The 17214-nt window shown below is 45.5% G+C and overlaps 1 protein-coding gene across 48 annotated transcripts in view; it reads left to right on the top strand.

The window, feature by feature from the left end:
* The window catches only part of Tcf7l2 (transcription factor 7 like 2), a 187627-nt gene that overhangs the window by 146112 nt on the left and 24301 nt on the right, over window positions 1–17214 (top strand). For all 48 annotated transcript variants that reach the window (XM_020167001.2, XM_020167013.2, XM_074078289.1 and 45 more), the window contains one exon: window positions 16620–16752. In XM_020167001.2, the coding sequence (XP_020022590.1) occupies window positions 16620–16752 (133 nt within the window). The remainder of the gene's footprint in view (window positions 1–16619; window positions 16753–17214) is intronic.

The following is a 17214-nucleotide window of genomic DNA, read 5'->3' as shown; positions in this document are numbered from 1 at the left end:
CTTTCCTTCTTTATAGCATGACTTTATGTGTATGCAAAGAGACCAGATTCTTGATCGCCCTTATCTCTGTCCCCCTACAAGATTTTGTCTGTGGTCTTTCAGCTTAGAAAGTGGTACATTTTTGTGATCTAGTCCAAAGACTCGTTGGACATAGAGAATCCAGTAGATAAAGGCACTGGTGAATTGAAAGAGAGACATCGACAGTCGGGGCAAGGTGGCATGTTTGTATGTGTGTTTGGGACTTGGCTTTGTTTTCATGGGATAAGCATAAACATTGTTGTAGAGTTGACATCAGTGGCTATTATGGGAGGGGGTTGAGGAAGATGCTTTTTTTTTTGGTGAAAGGAGAGGGTTTAAAGATACAGAGTTCAAAGATGCAAATCAGAAGAAAGTAGAACGTTTAAAATTTTTTTTTAAATAAGAACTTTGCCGTCTGTATGTACAGCACAGGCCTCCCAGCATCGAAGGTCAGATTCATACCCTTTTTGAACAAAACTCTAATTTAGAATGTTCATCTAAGGGTTGATAATGGCATTAGAAGGCCGGTGGGGTGGTCAGTGGGTGTTGAAGATTAGCTCAGTGGCCAGGCTGGCTTTACCTAGACCCCCGCGATTCATTGGGTAGATTAACCGTCACATCTGTCATTTTATCCCTTTTACCACATTTAAAATATGAAAAGGGGGGGTGGAAATACCGTCTCGAAGACAATTTATATAGAGCAAGCCAACGAAGCACGCTGTTCTAAAACACCTAAGAAATCACTATCTATACCTATCTGTGTGTGTATAATATAGACATGATACAGCCCTGCATGGCACAGAGATAGAGATGTTGAAATGATTTGGGTGAATTCAGATAAGTTGGTTATCCCAGGTAAGCTGCAAGTTTTTAAACTTCATTTCTTTTAATTAGTCTTTTGCCTGTGTTGTAGAGAAAGTTCTGTGTTGTAGTCATCTTGCAAACCATTTTTCTGCTAGTAGCCTGATTGCACAGTTCGTTAAGCTGCTGTTGGTTGAATTTCTGATGGAACTTCCATTTCAACACCACCGTACCCCAAATTAGCCAGCATTGGCTGCTAAGGAGTGGGGGGGGGGCTGCCTCTTAGTGGCGTTTCGGGATCTGTGGCTTGTGTGAGGGGCTTTTGCTGAGTTGTGTTGTGTCCTGAGTGCTGATGACAGGGCAATGTCACTGTTAAAGGGAACTTAAGAGTTTCTGTAAATGTAATAGGTCGTCCTGAATAAAGTGAGAGAGACAGTGCTTGGAATCTAGGGAATAAGAGTGGAAGGAGCTGAGCTGATGAAGGTGTTTCTTGTCAAATTTGTGTAGGAATTATTTACCGTGCTGTCTTTCCCGAGCCGCCACAGTAAAAGTGAAGACATGGAAAATTATCCCAGATGGGACGAATCGCTCTTTCTCTGTTCTTTTTTTAAAAAGGAAAAGATTTCAGGGAAAAAAAAAGTGGTCTTTTTCTTTAGAACAGTATGAATAAAATCTGGACAGCTGTCGAAAAAGATATGCCGTCTGCATTTTTAAAAAAATTTCTCACCGCCACCATAACTAAATCGCCTGAATAGTACATCTTTTCTCTTTTTTTTTCCCCTTCATACATAATGATCTCTACTTCATTAAAAGCGTATTAATCTGGTTCCCGGTCTCTTGGGAGACACCTTAAGATGATGATATTGTGGGTTTTTTTCCCCCCGAATTGTTTAAAAAAAAAATTCTAGCAGATTTGGTCCCTGTCAGTCAGAAATAATTGTGTTCTTAATCTTGTCCCTGATGGATGACTTGGAGTTCAGCAACGGACCGGCTCCAATGACAAATACAATATTAATATTCATTAACTGCTTTGACAATGCTAATTTTGATGCAGTAGTAAAGGGCCTTCCAAAGTTAGCGGCCAAAGCATCAGAGCTGCGCAAGGTGGCAAGATAATTTGTGCTGGTTTGCTGAGCTGAAGGCTTTTAAAGTCTACAGCAAAAAGCTAGGTACCACAAACAAAAAAGGAGAAAGGGGAAAAGTTCTGAAGCATTGGAAGGCAGGGCTGCGGAAATAATACGATCACAGTCCGCTAAAAATTTTGACACCTCTGATGCAGTTTCTTTGAGTGAAATTTCTACAAAGTTGCAACAAAAAAAAGCATAGCATGGTAAGTCAGCACATTCTTGATTTTGTTTAATCTTTTTGATCTTTTCAATTATCGCTATTTGAAGATCAATAGTCATTTCTTCCTACTCTGCTTAGAAGATGCGCAGCGGTGGTTTAATATTCGTTAGGACCGTTTGCTTTAAAGGAACACATCCTCAAGTTTTGCTAGGTTTTTTTTTTTAAGTTATGAAAAAAATGTTATACAGTAAATTGTTCTGAATTCTGTACATATGGGTATTTTTAATGGTCTAGTTTGGTTTTTGCATTCCCCGCCCCCCCCAAATATAGAATTCAGCAAGATAATTAAGTTCTGGATGTTGTCAAGAATTTAGAGGGGACTTTGATTTGGTAAAAAGCTTGGGAGTGAAGTGGTCCTCTAACTTTATCTAAATTCAGCTGGTTTCCTCCCCTTCCTTTTCTGAATGGAGTAAGATAGCTGTTAAAGCTTAATTTCACTGGAGAACCGCAGAGCCTTACTTTGACTAACTTAGGTGGACTCCTTTGGACGATTGAAATTGCCTTTATGTTTGCCAAGTCGGCAAACAAAATATCAGGCTTTGTTCTTTTGATTGAATGCCGGTTTGGGGAGGGGGTAGAAAAAGAGAACAGTAAGAAAGCCCTGCCTTTTTTTTTTTTTTTTTACGTCCCCCTCCCCTTTTTCGAGGGGTGGATTGTTGTGGAACCGGGGGAGATCCCGGTTATTGTGCGCTTCCCGGTCAGGCGAGATAATTCTGTGAATGGAACTGTGCGTGAGCATCTTGTCTGGCGGCGCTGCTGGTGTGTGCGGCTCCCCTGTGCCGGGGGCGCGCGGCGCGGGCCGCAGGGCGGGTGCTGCCCTCCAGTGGAGCCCGCGGCCGGCGCGGGCCCGGGCCATCGGGCCATCAGGCCATCGGGCTCCTGCAGCATGCCCGCGAGCCGGCGGCGGGAAGGACAGCGCTGCGACCCGCTCTAGATGGTAAGCAGCCCCGCGCAGCGCTGGCGGGCGGGCGGACGGACGGACGGACGGACGGTGCGCGGTGATGCGCGGTGGCCTCCTCGAAGCATCCCTGCCCTGCCCGCGTGTCCAGCGCCATTGCGTGCTCTGCGCCCAGCCTGTGCAAGGTCTGCTGTCACTTCGTAGTAACTTTAAGATTGATGTCTTTTGACTGGTAAGGTGCCCGATGGATGCAGTGGATTTTTTTTAAACATCCTTAAAGAATAAAAATTAAAAATCAGCATTTTTTTTTAAATCTGCACTTTTCCTTCTGAAATATTATTATTATTTTGTAATTTGGAAGCGAAGATCTGCAGGAGGGGGACTCTTCCATTCTTTTCATTCATCAAGTTAAACTCACAGGGCTCCACCCTCCTTGCTGTCCTCCTCCCCAGCCCCAAGTATTTTTGCAAAGTAGCTGCATTTTTCTCCTTTCTCTGTATGCATTCCTACAACACCCATTTCCCCTTCCTCCTATCTCAAACCTCTTTATTTGAAAAACAAACAAAACAAAACTTTTCCTGTGGTGTGATGAGGGTGGTGGATTGAGGGCAGTACTCCCCCCCCACTTCATTTCTCCTTCATGATTATAATTTTATGTTTAAAAAAAGTGTAGGGGGGAATGCTGTCTGTTTGGGGTCGGAAGAAGTTTGTCCTCCCTTGTTACTAACACAGAACTTGCGGCTCTGTCACCTTTTGATTCTTTTATGGAAATGTTCTAAGTGTAAATATCCTTCTGACAAATTGGGGCATTCTGGGGAGGAATTCCGAACAGTGTGCTAGGGGAACAGCAGCAAGTCAGCCGGAAGGACTTTCTGAAGAGGAGTTTTTAGTTTGAAGAAATGCAAGAGATTTCCCTTTTCTCTTTGAGGACGAGGAGGAGGTCTGTCTGGAATGTGTTGGCTCTTCTTGCTGTTTTCATTTTCCTTATCTTTTGAGAAAGCCGGAAAAGAAAATTCCTAGTCTAAGTTGCCCACCGTGTGTTTGCAGCACTTTCTAAGTGATTGTTGCTGAATGATTGGGCACTGTCCATCAGCCTGTACAGAACTTGCAGTTTACTTAAGAAATTGCATGTGTGACAAAGGCAGCTGCCAGGAGTGTGGTGGTCTTGGTGAATAGAGGGAGGGAAGGCAATTAGGGGGTTGTGTGGTTGGGGCTTTTTACTTGTCAAACTGGAAGCTTATTGCTTTTGTTACTGCCCTGTAAAGGGAAATGGCAAGGTTTTGTTTTGGTATTAAGGGCCTTCCAGATTGCTGCCTGACACTTAAGCAGGAAGGCCAGCTAAGTCCAGGAAAAGGGGCCACGGAGCAGTATTTTAGGAAAGAAGAGAAAAGAAAATGAAGAATTCCCACTTTTTCTTTATCTTTAAGCCCTTCCAGCCCTTGTTTTTGTTGATTTTTTTTTTCTTTTGGGGCGGGGGCAAGGGCTATTAACTTGTCCGTGTATTAACAGATCACTTAAAGACCTACGTCATGAAAACAGCCCTGTGGGGTTTGGAGGTAAACAGTCCAGTCATCAGTACAGTAAATTAAACCTTCTTCTTCATGTTAGGTGTCCTGCCTCCAGAGAAACCAAATCTTCGCCACGGGTCTGGCTTCCAGCGAGACAAGTTTAGGATGTTGTCTTGCGTGTAAATCGGAGTTGTGTATTGGCTTTTGGAGAGGGTGAAATCACTTGTTCTCTGTCTAATTTAACCCCTCCTTGGAAAGTCACCCTCCCACACTCCCCTCCTGCATGTGAAAAGAGACGGTGACAGTCCTGTGATGTCTGAGGGTCTCAGCTCAAATTAAGTCAAACTCACACAAATGTACCAAGTCCTGGATCCTATGAGAGCCCTGGGAAAAGTAAGTTGGGTCAGGGGGATTCAGCCGGTACCTCCCTCTGCCCGCTCCCTTTCTTTCCTTTTCTTCCTCCTCTTCTTTTCCTTTCTGGGGTAAACTCACAAAACCCAACACCCAAAGAAGTGAAGTAGCCAGAGAGGGAGGTCTGCTGCTTGCAATGACAAGGGGACACAGGAAACCTAGTTTCTCCTGCTTCCGGGGAGGTCAGCTACAAATCTTTCAGCAGAGTCTCTTACTCTGCAAGGAAGAGAGGGTGTGTACGGGTGACAGACAAGGCCCTGAAAAGTGTCACTTCCGTGTCACCATGACAAGAAAATATACTTTCCTCCTCCCTCCCCCTCTCCCATCACAGCTCTCTCCCTAAGAAATTTGTTTTGAGGGATTTGACAATCTTGGAGATAAAGTGCCTGCCTACTGCATCTGGTTGATCATTTTCCCTCATGGCTGACCGTAATTTCTTTGCTACTCTAAGCAGCAACTCTGTCCCTGCCGCCCAAGGTAACGGGTGAGGGCGGGGAACTTTTCTGGTGTCCTGAGCTGGCTGGGGAAAATGGGCCTTCCCTGCTCTTGCTTCAGGATTCTGCAGTAGTGAAGATTAGAAACTAGAAGTAGGCTTAATTTTTAAAAACAAACAACCAACCTTCAATTTGATCTACGACCAGCTAAATTACAAGACAAGTGGAGGTTTTTTCTTTCCGTGTTTTTTAAGAGACGAGTGTGCAGGTGGAAGAATTGGCAAAGTAACTCTAGGCAATGTGAGTTTGGAGAATTTGGAGCACATCAGCCAGGAATCTGGAGCCCTCTCTGTCTTTTAAGATGCTTTTCTTTCAGCTCTTTAAGTGAGCAGTATAAAGGGAGGGGAAGTTGTTGGGAGGAAAAAGAAAAGTGAGAAAGAGCCAGAGGGAGGAAGAAAAAGAGCTGGCCCAGTCCCATCTTGAAGGTACAGAGAAAGTTTCCTAGAGGTGGAGAGAGGGCAAGGCAGAGCGTTATGTACCCCAGGGACGCAGTGTTAGTGGGGATGGAGGATTTGAGTGGGAAGGGGGGCACAGTGGCCTCCGGGGTCTCTCTCTTACAGCACTTGGGCGCCTGGCACCTCAATTTGAATTGCTGGGTGAGTAGCGGGGTGTGTGTGTGTGTGTGTGTGTGTGTGTGTGTGTGTGCGTGTGTGCGCGGTGCCTGTGTGTTGTGTGTGTGTTTTCATGTCCACTCTAATGGTTTTGACCATTAAATCTCCGCTTTTCTTTCTTTAAAAAAATGTTTTTGTTGTTCTTCTAAATTCAGGCAATGGGAAGGAAACCCTGTCACCACGTACTTTTCTCAGCAGCTTTTTGGGGGAGGAAGCAAAAGGGTTAAACTCTTCTGATAGGGAGGAGAGCAAGTCTGACTTTCATCACAGGCCTTATAGTATGTGGCAAGTGTGCTGGGATCTGGGAAGGGGTGTCGGGGCTTGGGGTTTCTTCTCACAAGCCCCTTTTTTCTTCACCCACCAGAGTGGGCTGCATTGGAAAAGAAAGGAGGGGAAGTAGCCTGCCTTGTTGAGGACCTCACTTTCAAAGCTCGGCCCCACTGAGCCAGCATCCTTTGACAGTGGCAGGCCTCTCTGTAAACTGTGTATTGTAATCTCAGATTTAATGCTAACTTTCTGTTGCTCTGTCTTTGGTTATGTTTGTTTTCAATTTCCAAATTTTGACATCTGGCCTTTCCGGGTACTGGTGTTGCTTGTGGCATTTATATTTTCTGAACTTAATAAAAAATGCATTTTGGAAACCTGAGCATGAGGTGAAGACAATTGATGACCTATTCCTGATGAGGAAGAAGGCTTTTCTGCAGTGTGAATTTGAGGTTTAGGATACATTTTTCTCTGTCCCATCGTTGTGGAGCCAATGGCTTCATTATCTTTATGATGACTTTTTATTATTTTTGTGGTTGAGTGGCCAAAGAAATATCTGCAGTGGTCAACCAAACTCTTAGATCCACTTTTGGAGGGACAGAGAATGAAATACACTATAGATTCTATCCTTGTTCTTTCAAAATCATGAATTAAGCATGATTATATGTCAATATTGGAGCCCATTGTGCTGGATAGTTCTCTAAAGTTGAGCATAAAATGATGACAGGTGTGACTCTTCCTTTGCACATGTGTACAGGTTTCTAGTCCACCCCTGAGAGTGTGTTAATGGTCAAGAATTACCAGGTCCAGGCTGGTGCCATTGGAAGTTCTGTTGCTGAGAATTTCACACCCAGCACCTTCTCCTGTGTCTAAATTCCTGAGCGGTCCTTGTTTGCGCAAATTACTTTGGTGTTTAATGGCTATCCTGCTGCTTTGGGAGCATAAACCTCTATTCTTGAGGTCTTAAGAGAAAGAACTTGCTTTCAAAGGGTGAATTCCCGGCTCCAATGATACAGATATTATAATCTTTGTATTGTCACTGTGGGCAGCTGCGTCGGCATTTTCTGGAAGCCACAGAGCCTGTGACCTTGTATTCTCAGGGAAACCTCCCCTCGGTGGTTTGGGGTTGGTGGGGGGCCTGGCTGAGCTCTGTAATGGCAGTTTTTCCTTCTGTAATATTGTGGAATGTGATGAAATGCTGACATGCACTCCAGTTACACACTCCTGCACTCACTGGAGCACTCCAAAAATCTAACGTTGCTTGGGTCTTTCACCCGCTTCCTTAAACCTCCCACACATCAGCTGGCCATGGAGCAACCGTTATTTGGCCCTGCTCGCCCCATGGTGACGCTGGGTCATTTTCTTGTGGGTCATTGTTTACTGAACCCAGATGCCCTATTTGGGACACCACCAGGGCAAAACGCAACAGCAAGATACAGTTCTACCTCCAGTCTGCCTTGGCCGACTTCCTGCTGAAGTTTGGGTGTTTGTGTTGGTAGGGCCAAATGAAAGACACATTCCTTTCTCCTCTCAGTTTACCCACTCTTTTCTTGCTTTTTGAAGAAAAGAGCTCTTTCTTGGTCTCTCAAACCTTCCATGGAGCAGGCCTGATTTTCAAATACAGACTAAGATCTGAAAGGTAGGCCCAGATTGCTAGAAACAGGCAACTTTTAGGCAGCTGTAAGGAAGTTAGGAAGGTGGTGTGGGATTTTGTACACTACCACTCTCTTGAACGCCCCAGGATGTAATAACGATTACGCACTTAAAACTTATTCTCCGTCAAAATTGGTGATTTCCTTTTCTTTGTATTTAGGAACCCCTAGATTTGAGTTTGTTGTATTTGGGGGGAGCGGTAGCCTGGAACTCATTATTATTTTTTAAAAGTTGTTTCAAATTTGAGCTTTTAGATTTCTTCATTTGGAGTAGGTTGGATTTATCCCTGGCTCTGTTTTGAAGATCGACTCTCCTAGAAACAGCTGTACCCTCTTAGCCAATTCCCAAACATTCCCTGCAAACTCAGCTGCTCAGCAAGATTGATTATGCTAACACTAATCATTTTAATACCCACGTAGTGGAGAACAATTTGGGGGGAGGGTGGAGGTTGCAAATTCCTGGGCGATTACTTAGGGGTGAAGTGGTCACTCCTTCCTCTCTGAGACCTGGTGGAAGATTAGGACATTTGGTGAACCCCACAGCGCTTCTGCACCCCTTTACTGACCTCTGTGTTGAAAATACTGATGGTACTGGAGAGAGCCAGGCAAGAGGAAAACCCTGGAAACCAGCTGCCCAGAGGCGATTCTGGACCAGTGGGCCAAAAACTTAAGCTTGCAAGTGTTTTAAGGGTTAGTTGGGGAGGCACAATGGGATGCTTTCATTTTATTGGAAAATAAATGAGAATGAGTGGAAATAAATTATGTTTAATGAACTTAACTGGAAGTAATTGTTCAAGAGCCTGTGAAAGCACAGTCTTGCCGGGTTGGGCCTTGGCTGCGGTTTTCACAAAACCAAGCAGCTGCAGGCACATCTTTATTTTCCAGGTTGGAAGGTCCCCACGGTTACATGCCCGCCCTAACACCTCTAGCCGAACCCCCCCCCCCACACACACACTGCTCTCCACCTGCTTGTAGGGAATGAGGCAAAGGTTAAGAAGAGCTGAACTTGGCCTTGTAGGCCCTCACCAATTGGGACTGGCAGTCTGTTTGGCATACAACCAACTGGGTGGTTATGTTATAGAAAGCTCTCCGCCACCACCAACCCCCCCCCAAAAAAAAAAAGGCCAAGGACTTCAGATGGTTTGAATTAGTTTTGTGTATATGCATGGAAGACTTTGGATGGCAAGTGACTGCACATTCACCTCTCCGTGCCTGCCCCGTGCAATCATTTCCTTGCAAGAAGAAATTGAATGCCTCTGAGTCCACGAGTAACTATGAGTCGGCAGAATTTCTCAGGCGGCTGCGAGAAATCATTCTTCCTCTTCTTACTGTCCAAATAGATTTCATTCCACAGAGGGAAGGTGTATAGTAGGGATGAGGGAAGTCAGTCGTTGATGATTTATAAAACAAATAAGCAGCACCCTTTTGTTTGGGCTCCCCGATGATGGGACCTGGATCTGTGCGGCCTGGTGGGTACTTGGTGTAGCACCTGACCAGAGGTATAGGCTATGCACTGCTCCTTCAGGTGGACCCGTCTCTTTATCTCATGGGCACATCTCTTACCACCTTGTCTAAGTAAAACTCAAACCCAGAGAAACCTTTCCTCTTTCATTTATTATTTTTCAACAGCAGTCCTATAGCCCTTATTAGATGTCTGGTCCAGGAACGCAGTGCACTGTTACCTGGGAGCAAAGCCTTCAGCAGAAAGGTACAGTATTGAGCTGTGAAACACTGGCCACTGCTCTGGCTGTTTCGTGGCTGGGCTTCCAATGGTTCTGAGAGGGACAGGGGAAAGTGAAAGGTTCTGAAGAAACCCATTTTGGGCTAGGAGGATGGAAGGGCCTACCTGCTGACCTTTTCTTCTGTAGATAGATGAGGTTCTCAGGATACAAAAGCAAGATGCTGACCAGCTGAGTTGGAATGGGTTGGCATATGCACCCTGGGACCAAGGCTGCTCCCTCTGGTCCTTCCCACAGCTAAGGGGCTTGTTCGGTGTTGGAGTACCGGGTTGTTGGAGCAGGTGCATGGCCTGAGTTGCCAAAGGGTTGGTGATGGCTCAGAAACAGCAGTCACTCCTTCATCATACCTCAGTCCCTCCTTCTCACCAGCTCTCAGGGACTCTAGTGACATGAGGCTTATATGAGTTTTGCTAGTTGCCATTGGCCTTGGTGCTGGTATTTAGAAACATACATGGGCACACTGAACCCGTTTTCTACGTAAACCTGGAGTGAGTGGTGCCCCTTCCTGAGGGCCATTCCAGCCTGTGGGAGGGCTGGTAATTTAAGACCACCAAAGACCTTCCATATTCATACTGAGGAGGGGAAAGGCTGACAAATGCTCCTCTGTGTAGCTTTTGTTTTATTGTGCTGGGCTCCTAAAGGCACTTTCTGGCCCCATTTTTCTTGTGCAGAAAGAGAGAGAGCAACTGGGGGAGAGGAGGGAGGATTGAAAGGGAGGCTGATGGAAAGACCAGGGCCAGCAATGGTTCTATTTGTTTCCAGTGTCTGTTGATTAATAGGTTGAAGAAGTGAATGGCGAGCTTCCATCCCCTTTACGTTGCCCCCAGTTGTAGGAGGTTGAGGGATTGGGGTTAGAGGGGGGCTAGCAGAGGGATCCAGAAGTGCCTTAATCAATCTTTCCCTTGCCAAGTCCCAATTTGTGAGCAGTGTTTGGACCAGTGTGTGGGCGCTGGGCGATGAGGGTGGCTTCGGCCAAGTTGCAGAACACTACACTTAAGGGTTCTTAAAAGGTCAAAGGTCAGCCACACTGGCCCCCCCCATGCCCCCAACTCCCCTCTACTATAGCTCAATGAATACTCCTGGTGGAAAGGTTTTGTGTGCTTTGAGGGCCTTTAGAGAATCTTTTCTTTATAATTTAACTTATTCAGTGCTCAACGCTTTGGAGCTTAGTTAAGGGAATAGGTTTGGATTTTGCTTGGGAAATAGAAAGCATCAAGCCCTAATAGTCTAAAATCAGATGAGGATTTTGGTTCCTTCTAAATAGACATTGTTTGGTTCATTTAATGGGCTCAGGTTTTCAGCTTTTTCTTTGGTCTCTTGTTGGCCCAGAACTGACCACATAGAGTGTTTTATCACCAGAATCCTGCTGGGTCCTGATACTGCATGTTTGTGTTTGGGAAGCAGAAACATCCTATTAAATGTCCTAGCCCCCTCCCATAACCAACCCAACACTGTAAAACTGCTGCTAAAAATCCTTAGTGCATCCTGGCTCAGACTCAGGGCTCTGAGCTGCTCCTTAATTTTGGGTTTGGGGATGAGGTAGGCAGGGAGCAGTGTTGGCCGAAACTAGTTGTAGGTTGCAGGTAGTGGTCAGAGGGGGATTTGAAGACCAGTGCCCACTCTGAGTCCTAAAGCATCTGTATCCACTGGAAAGGCTGGCCTTTCCAGTCTTAGGGTACCTCTCATTCCATCACCATGGCAGTCACTCACCCCAATAATTTAAGCATCCACAGATGTCATGAAGCAGCTTCAGATTGTGATGGTGGATGCAGACAGGTGAGGCTGCAGGATTTGGAAACACCACTCTCCCAAGGCACCTTTGACCTAGGAAACATTTCTTTACCTACTGAGTGGAATTGATAACAAATGTCAAGCATTTGTAGGTTTGTTGTTAATAGAATGAATGCATCCCGTGCTCCACATAGAAAGAAGCTGGTTTATCACCCTGTTCCTTAAGTGGGGACAGCTGAGCTGCGCTGAGGTGGGTTGACAGTGCTTTGGTGTGGTACTTGGACCATCCAGACGAGGGGCTTGAAGTGGCTCCCTGAGTGAGTTTCAGGTGGTCAGGGTGTTAGTATATATGGATAGCCTTGAAATTATGTGAAATATTTTATGTTTGTTTTTACAACTCATAGATTCGTAGTTCTCATTCTCAAAGGGTGAAATAAGTAAAAGTGTCTTAGGCCCTTCATGAGGCATCCCTGACTGTCACCACCATGGCCTTGAACATTACTAGCTGTCACTGATTTGTACCCCAGGTAGTTCTGAAGACACACTTAAGTAAAGTTGTTACCTAAAAGGTAATAATTTTATATTATAGTTGGGTGCCTTGAATGTTGGACTTTGTCTATAAAAACATTAAAGGGGAAGAGGACAAATATTTCAGGCTGTTTAGCACCCCCATCACCCACCCCCCCAGAGCATTGACTGTTGCTTTAATTTAGTTCCCATGATACATTTCTGGAAGGTTGACTGTGACCCTCCCCCAGCAAAGTTACTTTCCACACCTGGATTTTCTTAAGGTGGGACAATTTTAAGCACAACTCCTAAAGTCCTTCTTGGAAGGACTGGGAGCTGTTCAGGGAGAAGGAGCAAGTTGAAAGACCTTCTTGCCATTTGAATTTTTTTTTTTTTTTCATTTACTTTAGCTCTTTAAGATCCTTGTTCTGATTCTGGAAGGATTTTTGTCTATCTCCAAGTATCTTTTTAACTCTCAAGTTCCTCTGTGGCAATCTTATTCATTGGCATAGGAAAGTGATGATTTTTCTCACAAGAAATATTAAGATATTTGTATTAAGTACCACATTTTTAAGAAGGGTATGTGACTGAGGTAGGGTAGCCACAGGCCACTATTCACTCCTGCCTCATAGTGACATCCTTACTTTGAAACAGTGGGTGCCGATTGGGGCCATGTTCTCCCTATGAATTTAATTAGCAAAGACTATGAGTGAGGGCAGCCAACCTCATTGTCAGTCATAGTCATTGGATGCATTTTGCAAAGTTGTTTTGTATTGCATGTTTATCTGTGTGCCAGGCACTGTGTTGAGCACTTTGTATGTATGATGTCATCCAATTTTCACACCCCAGTGAGGTAGATACAATACTTACCCCGAGTTTATAGAGACAGAAATGAAACCCAGAGATAGATTAGGTAGGTAGGTAGGTAGGTGGGTAGGTGGGTAGGTAGGTGGATAGATAAATAGATAGATAGATAGGAGAGAGGAGAGACAGAATGGTTACCCAGCCAAACTGGGGAAATAAAATTGATACCCGTGTCTTCCTTGAATTCACAGCCCTCACTCTTGGTCCCTGTGTGAAGTCAACAGGCTATGAAACCATTTCAGAGGTATCCGTGTAGCTGAATGGTGTCTGTAAGAACACTGGGCTGGATGGTTTCAGAAGGACCATCCATCCTTGTTTCTGATTTCAAGTCGACCACATTGAAAGAGCCCAGCCTTTACTTGAAATGAGTCCACGTGATGCTCTGTGTCATGGCTCAGTTGTGGTTTGGTAGTTGCTATGCAGTTTTTGGGATGGTACTCATCACTCTCACGGGTGGGACATTGCAGGGGACACAAAGTTGTAGAAGACACAGTCCTTGTCCTTAAGGAACTTGGGTACAGTGGGGCAAGAAAGGCGCATACCCCACCCCAGCAATGGGCAGAATGTGATGTAAAAAGGAAGGCTTGTGAGATTCTGAGGCTAGAGAGTCACGGGCATTTGTCAGAAGAAAATCTTTCATCATAAAGCAATACAGGTGTAGGCAGATGGGGTAGAGCAGCAGCTAGACTCTGGCTTTGGCAAATGTAACTGCAAAGTCTTTTTTCTTGCTTGAAAACCAGTCAGGGTGGACAGAGAGTGGTCACGCTGTTTCCAGGGACATGTCTGGCATACATTTAAGGTCAGAAGGGAGGACCATACCCTAGCAGGACTCTCAGTTTTTTCTTCTAATGCCAGTAGCACCAAAATTCCAATCCCCTTCCATCCTGGCTACCTCCTACTCCAGACTTCTGACTGGACAGGAAAAAACTAGTTGGCTAGGCTTGGGTATACAGAAAAACACAAGGGCATAGGCAGCCATCACAGAGTTCAGATTTTTGTTAAAATTACCTTTACACATATATCTAAGAGGGAGATAGAGAATTAAAATTTAAATCCTACACCTATTTTACTGTAGCCAGATTCTACCTTCATCTTTCCCTGTACATGTGGAGAAAGAGATTCCCCTACATTTCCCATTCATCCTGCAGACAGAACCATGTCACCAGGCAGCTCCTCCCTAATAATAACAATGACAGTGAACCACCATAATTAATTAACTTACCCTGTGCTAGATCTGTGCAAACCCTCCTCCTGGCTTCTCTAACAACTAGGACTGGATTGAGAGAGAGAGAGAATATGAATCAAATATGTGAGATCAGAACTCATGTCTCTTAGCCTGTGTTTGCCTCTACCCATGTGATTTTCTAGCCTAGGGCTTCTCATTCAGGCTGAACAGAAAAACCAACCATGGCATTTCACAGCAGTCCCACATGCCTGGTCCTGAGCCCAGACCTATTGCATCAGGTTTCTTTTGAGAGATTTCCTAGAGCTGGGGATCTGCATTAGTGATAAGCATCCTGAGAGGTGTGTGACTCAGCTGGAATTGACAGCTGCTGTTTTCCATGCCCATGTCAAGCCCCCCTCCACCTCCATGGAGGATTGTGCACCTATTTCCACTGCTTATGGCAGGCCTGCTCCCATGGTACCCGATAGATAGTCTTGCAACCTTTCTCCTGGTATCACTATTTTTCCAGACTTACTTTTCCCTTCCTTCCTCCCTTCTTTTTTTTCCCCTGGTACTAGGGATTGAACCTGGGGCCTCAGACTTGCTAGGCAAGCGCTATATCACTTGAGCCATGCCCCAGTCCTTCCCACAGTGTCTGGAACCTGTCTACTTTCTTTAATGTCAGCAGGGATATATCTTTTTAACCAAATAGAAAACTTCTGAAATCAGCTGCAGTTATTTGCCTTTCCTCCTGATGGTCTCCACTGTGTCTGTGGCCCTATCTCTTTCTCTCTGTCCCTTCTTTCCCAGCACCACCACCTATGGGAGCTAATCCATTCATCCTTTCTTGAGGTGTTCTAAACAGAAATGTTCCCCTAAAGGATCCCCCAACACATTCTCTGAGCATCCATGAAATACAACTACAGCCTGACTCAGAACTTCTTGGCTGCTGACTCTAAGGGAACATTTCTAGTTTCCAGTGTTCACTCTGCTTTGGTGACTTTTAGCTTAACTATTTTTATTGCAGAATGGTAATCGGGCTTCTGTGAGCAACTAGTTATTGTTTCTCTGTGGAAGAGCCCAGTGTTTATAGGAGTCTGTAAGCCAGGTCTTTGGAGATGTTCTTATGTGAGTTTCTTTCTGGATCATCTAGGAAGACCACTTTTTTTCTTTCCAGATATACTCATGAAAAAGTTAGAAGCACTTTTTACAGATGCCTTTTCCACATTTCACTGTGGTAGGAAGTATTCTTGTGTTCTTTGCCTTCCTCATCCACTTAAAAAAAAAGGACAAGACGAAACATGGTGAGAGGCCTAACTGCTCAGTGGTCCCTAAGCTCAAGAGGCGCTAGTGGGCAGCACTAGAACCTGACTTCTTTTCTTTTAATGCAATTCCTTTTCCTTGATGTTAATGCAAGTTGTGCCTTCCTAAAAGTAATAAAAGGAAATGAAGACACGTTTGAAAATGAAACTTGACTCTAATCCATTCATCATCTAATACTAGCCTCTTTATCTTTGCTGGTACCTAATCTGGTTAAATGTCCCTGTTGTAGGATTTTAGTGAAAATCCTCTATTGGGAATAGGGTTTTTTGCAATTGGATTACTCAGTAAATGGCCCAGTAGTTCGCTGTTTCAGCTTAATTTTTTCTTTGTGATCTTGCTGGGCTGAGTTATAGCGCAGCCTAGAGGAGGAGGGAGTGGACTGGGCAGGGCTGGGGTGGGGGGGGAGAGGAGAGTGATTTGGGAGGGCTGGGGATGGCAACAAGAAACATGTTTAAAATTCTTTTCTTTTCTTTGTTTTCTGTTTCTCTCCACAGATTCACCCTGCCCAAACACAAAAATGCTTGTACTTTATTTGTTAGGAACTGCTCATTTCTCAAATGCATACCTTTTATAAGCCCAATTCATCATCATCCAGTTAATTTATTAGTGGTCCCTGATGACTGCCTAATGAAATTCCTAATGAATCAGGGCTGGAGTAATCTGCATAAAATATGCAGGTACTTGCTAGGCAGCTTAGAGCTTTCTGGTAAAGTTCACACTCCCACCCAAAGCCTGAGTGGGTCTTTTCATCCGGGCTGGATGTGAACAGTTGCAGCAGCCCGCTGTTTCCAAGGGCAGGGAGGGGTGAGGAGATGGGCAGGGAGGCAGGGTGGGTGGGATTCAGGCCCTGCTGGGTTTCTTGTAAATGAAGATTTTCCTAGCTGGTCCCCATGAAGCCAGCCTGCCTCCTGGAGGTCCCCGCCATGGGGCCTTGGGGTAGGAGATTCCCCCTATGTACAGAGCACAGTAGGCCTGGGAGATTAAAGTCCCCACTTCCGACTTACCTACCGATGGGAAAAGTGCAAACCCTTGGGATCCGTGATGGGTGGTGATGGAGAAGGTGTTTAAAAGCCACTCTGTGGGGAGGTGAAAGCAGACCAATGCAGAGACTGTCTTAAAACTACCTCTTACTTTTAAATGGATTGGGGAAGTAGGGGGCGGGCAGAGTTGAGTACCTCTCACGACATCAAGGTGGGAGGTGTTGCAGGGGACACGGGCCCTGTGCTCTGAAGTCTTGAGCTGCTGGGGCCGTCTGATGGTGTCTTCCTCTGTTCTTTCCCCTACAGTCGAACAAAGTGCCGGTGGTGCAGCACCCCCACCATGTTCACCCACTCACGCCTCTCATCACCTACAGCAACGAACACTTCACCCCAGGAAACCCACCTCCACACTTACCAGCTGACGTAGACCCCAAAACAGGTAGGCTTTGGGCTGGGGTGTTGGTACCATACAGGCTGGCAAGCTCCAGAGGACTATGGAGGCCTCTGAAGGGAGCCCAGCTTGGGCACAGAAGGACGGAGTGAGAGGGGTGATGGAGGGGCTCCCATTCCCCTCTGGGGGACTGAAAAGGAAGCTGCTAGATGAGCCAAAACCCAGCAAGGGAGTGGTTTTGCTCTTCCCTTTGGAGTTGTCATTTGTTAGGGATAAGATTTCCATAGGGCTTCCTGAAGGGGGGCTGCCTTGAAAACCTGGGTGTGGGTACCTCCCCAGACAGACTTGAGAGAATCTTATGGGCTCACTCTTAGCTTCCTGGAAGGATAAGAGGCCTAATATGGCTTCTAAGGGACTCCAGTTGCTTGACAGGAACTTATGGTATAGCCTCCAGAGACCACAACTCTAGGTTCCTTATTCTCTTTGCTGATCTAGTTGGGTTCTTCCTCC

The sequence above is a fragment of the Castor canadensis genome, chromosome 7 (genome assembly GCF_047511655.1).
Source record: "Castor canadensis chromosome 7, mCasCan1.hap1v2, whole genome shotgun sequence".
Taxonomy (NCBI): domain Eukaryota; kingdom Metazoa; phylum Chordata; class Mammalia; order Rodentia; family Castoridae; genus Castor; species Castor canadensis.
Note: the sequence above shows the minus strand (reverse complement) of the source record. Positions and strands in the feature narration are given on the sequence as shown.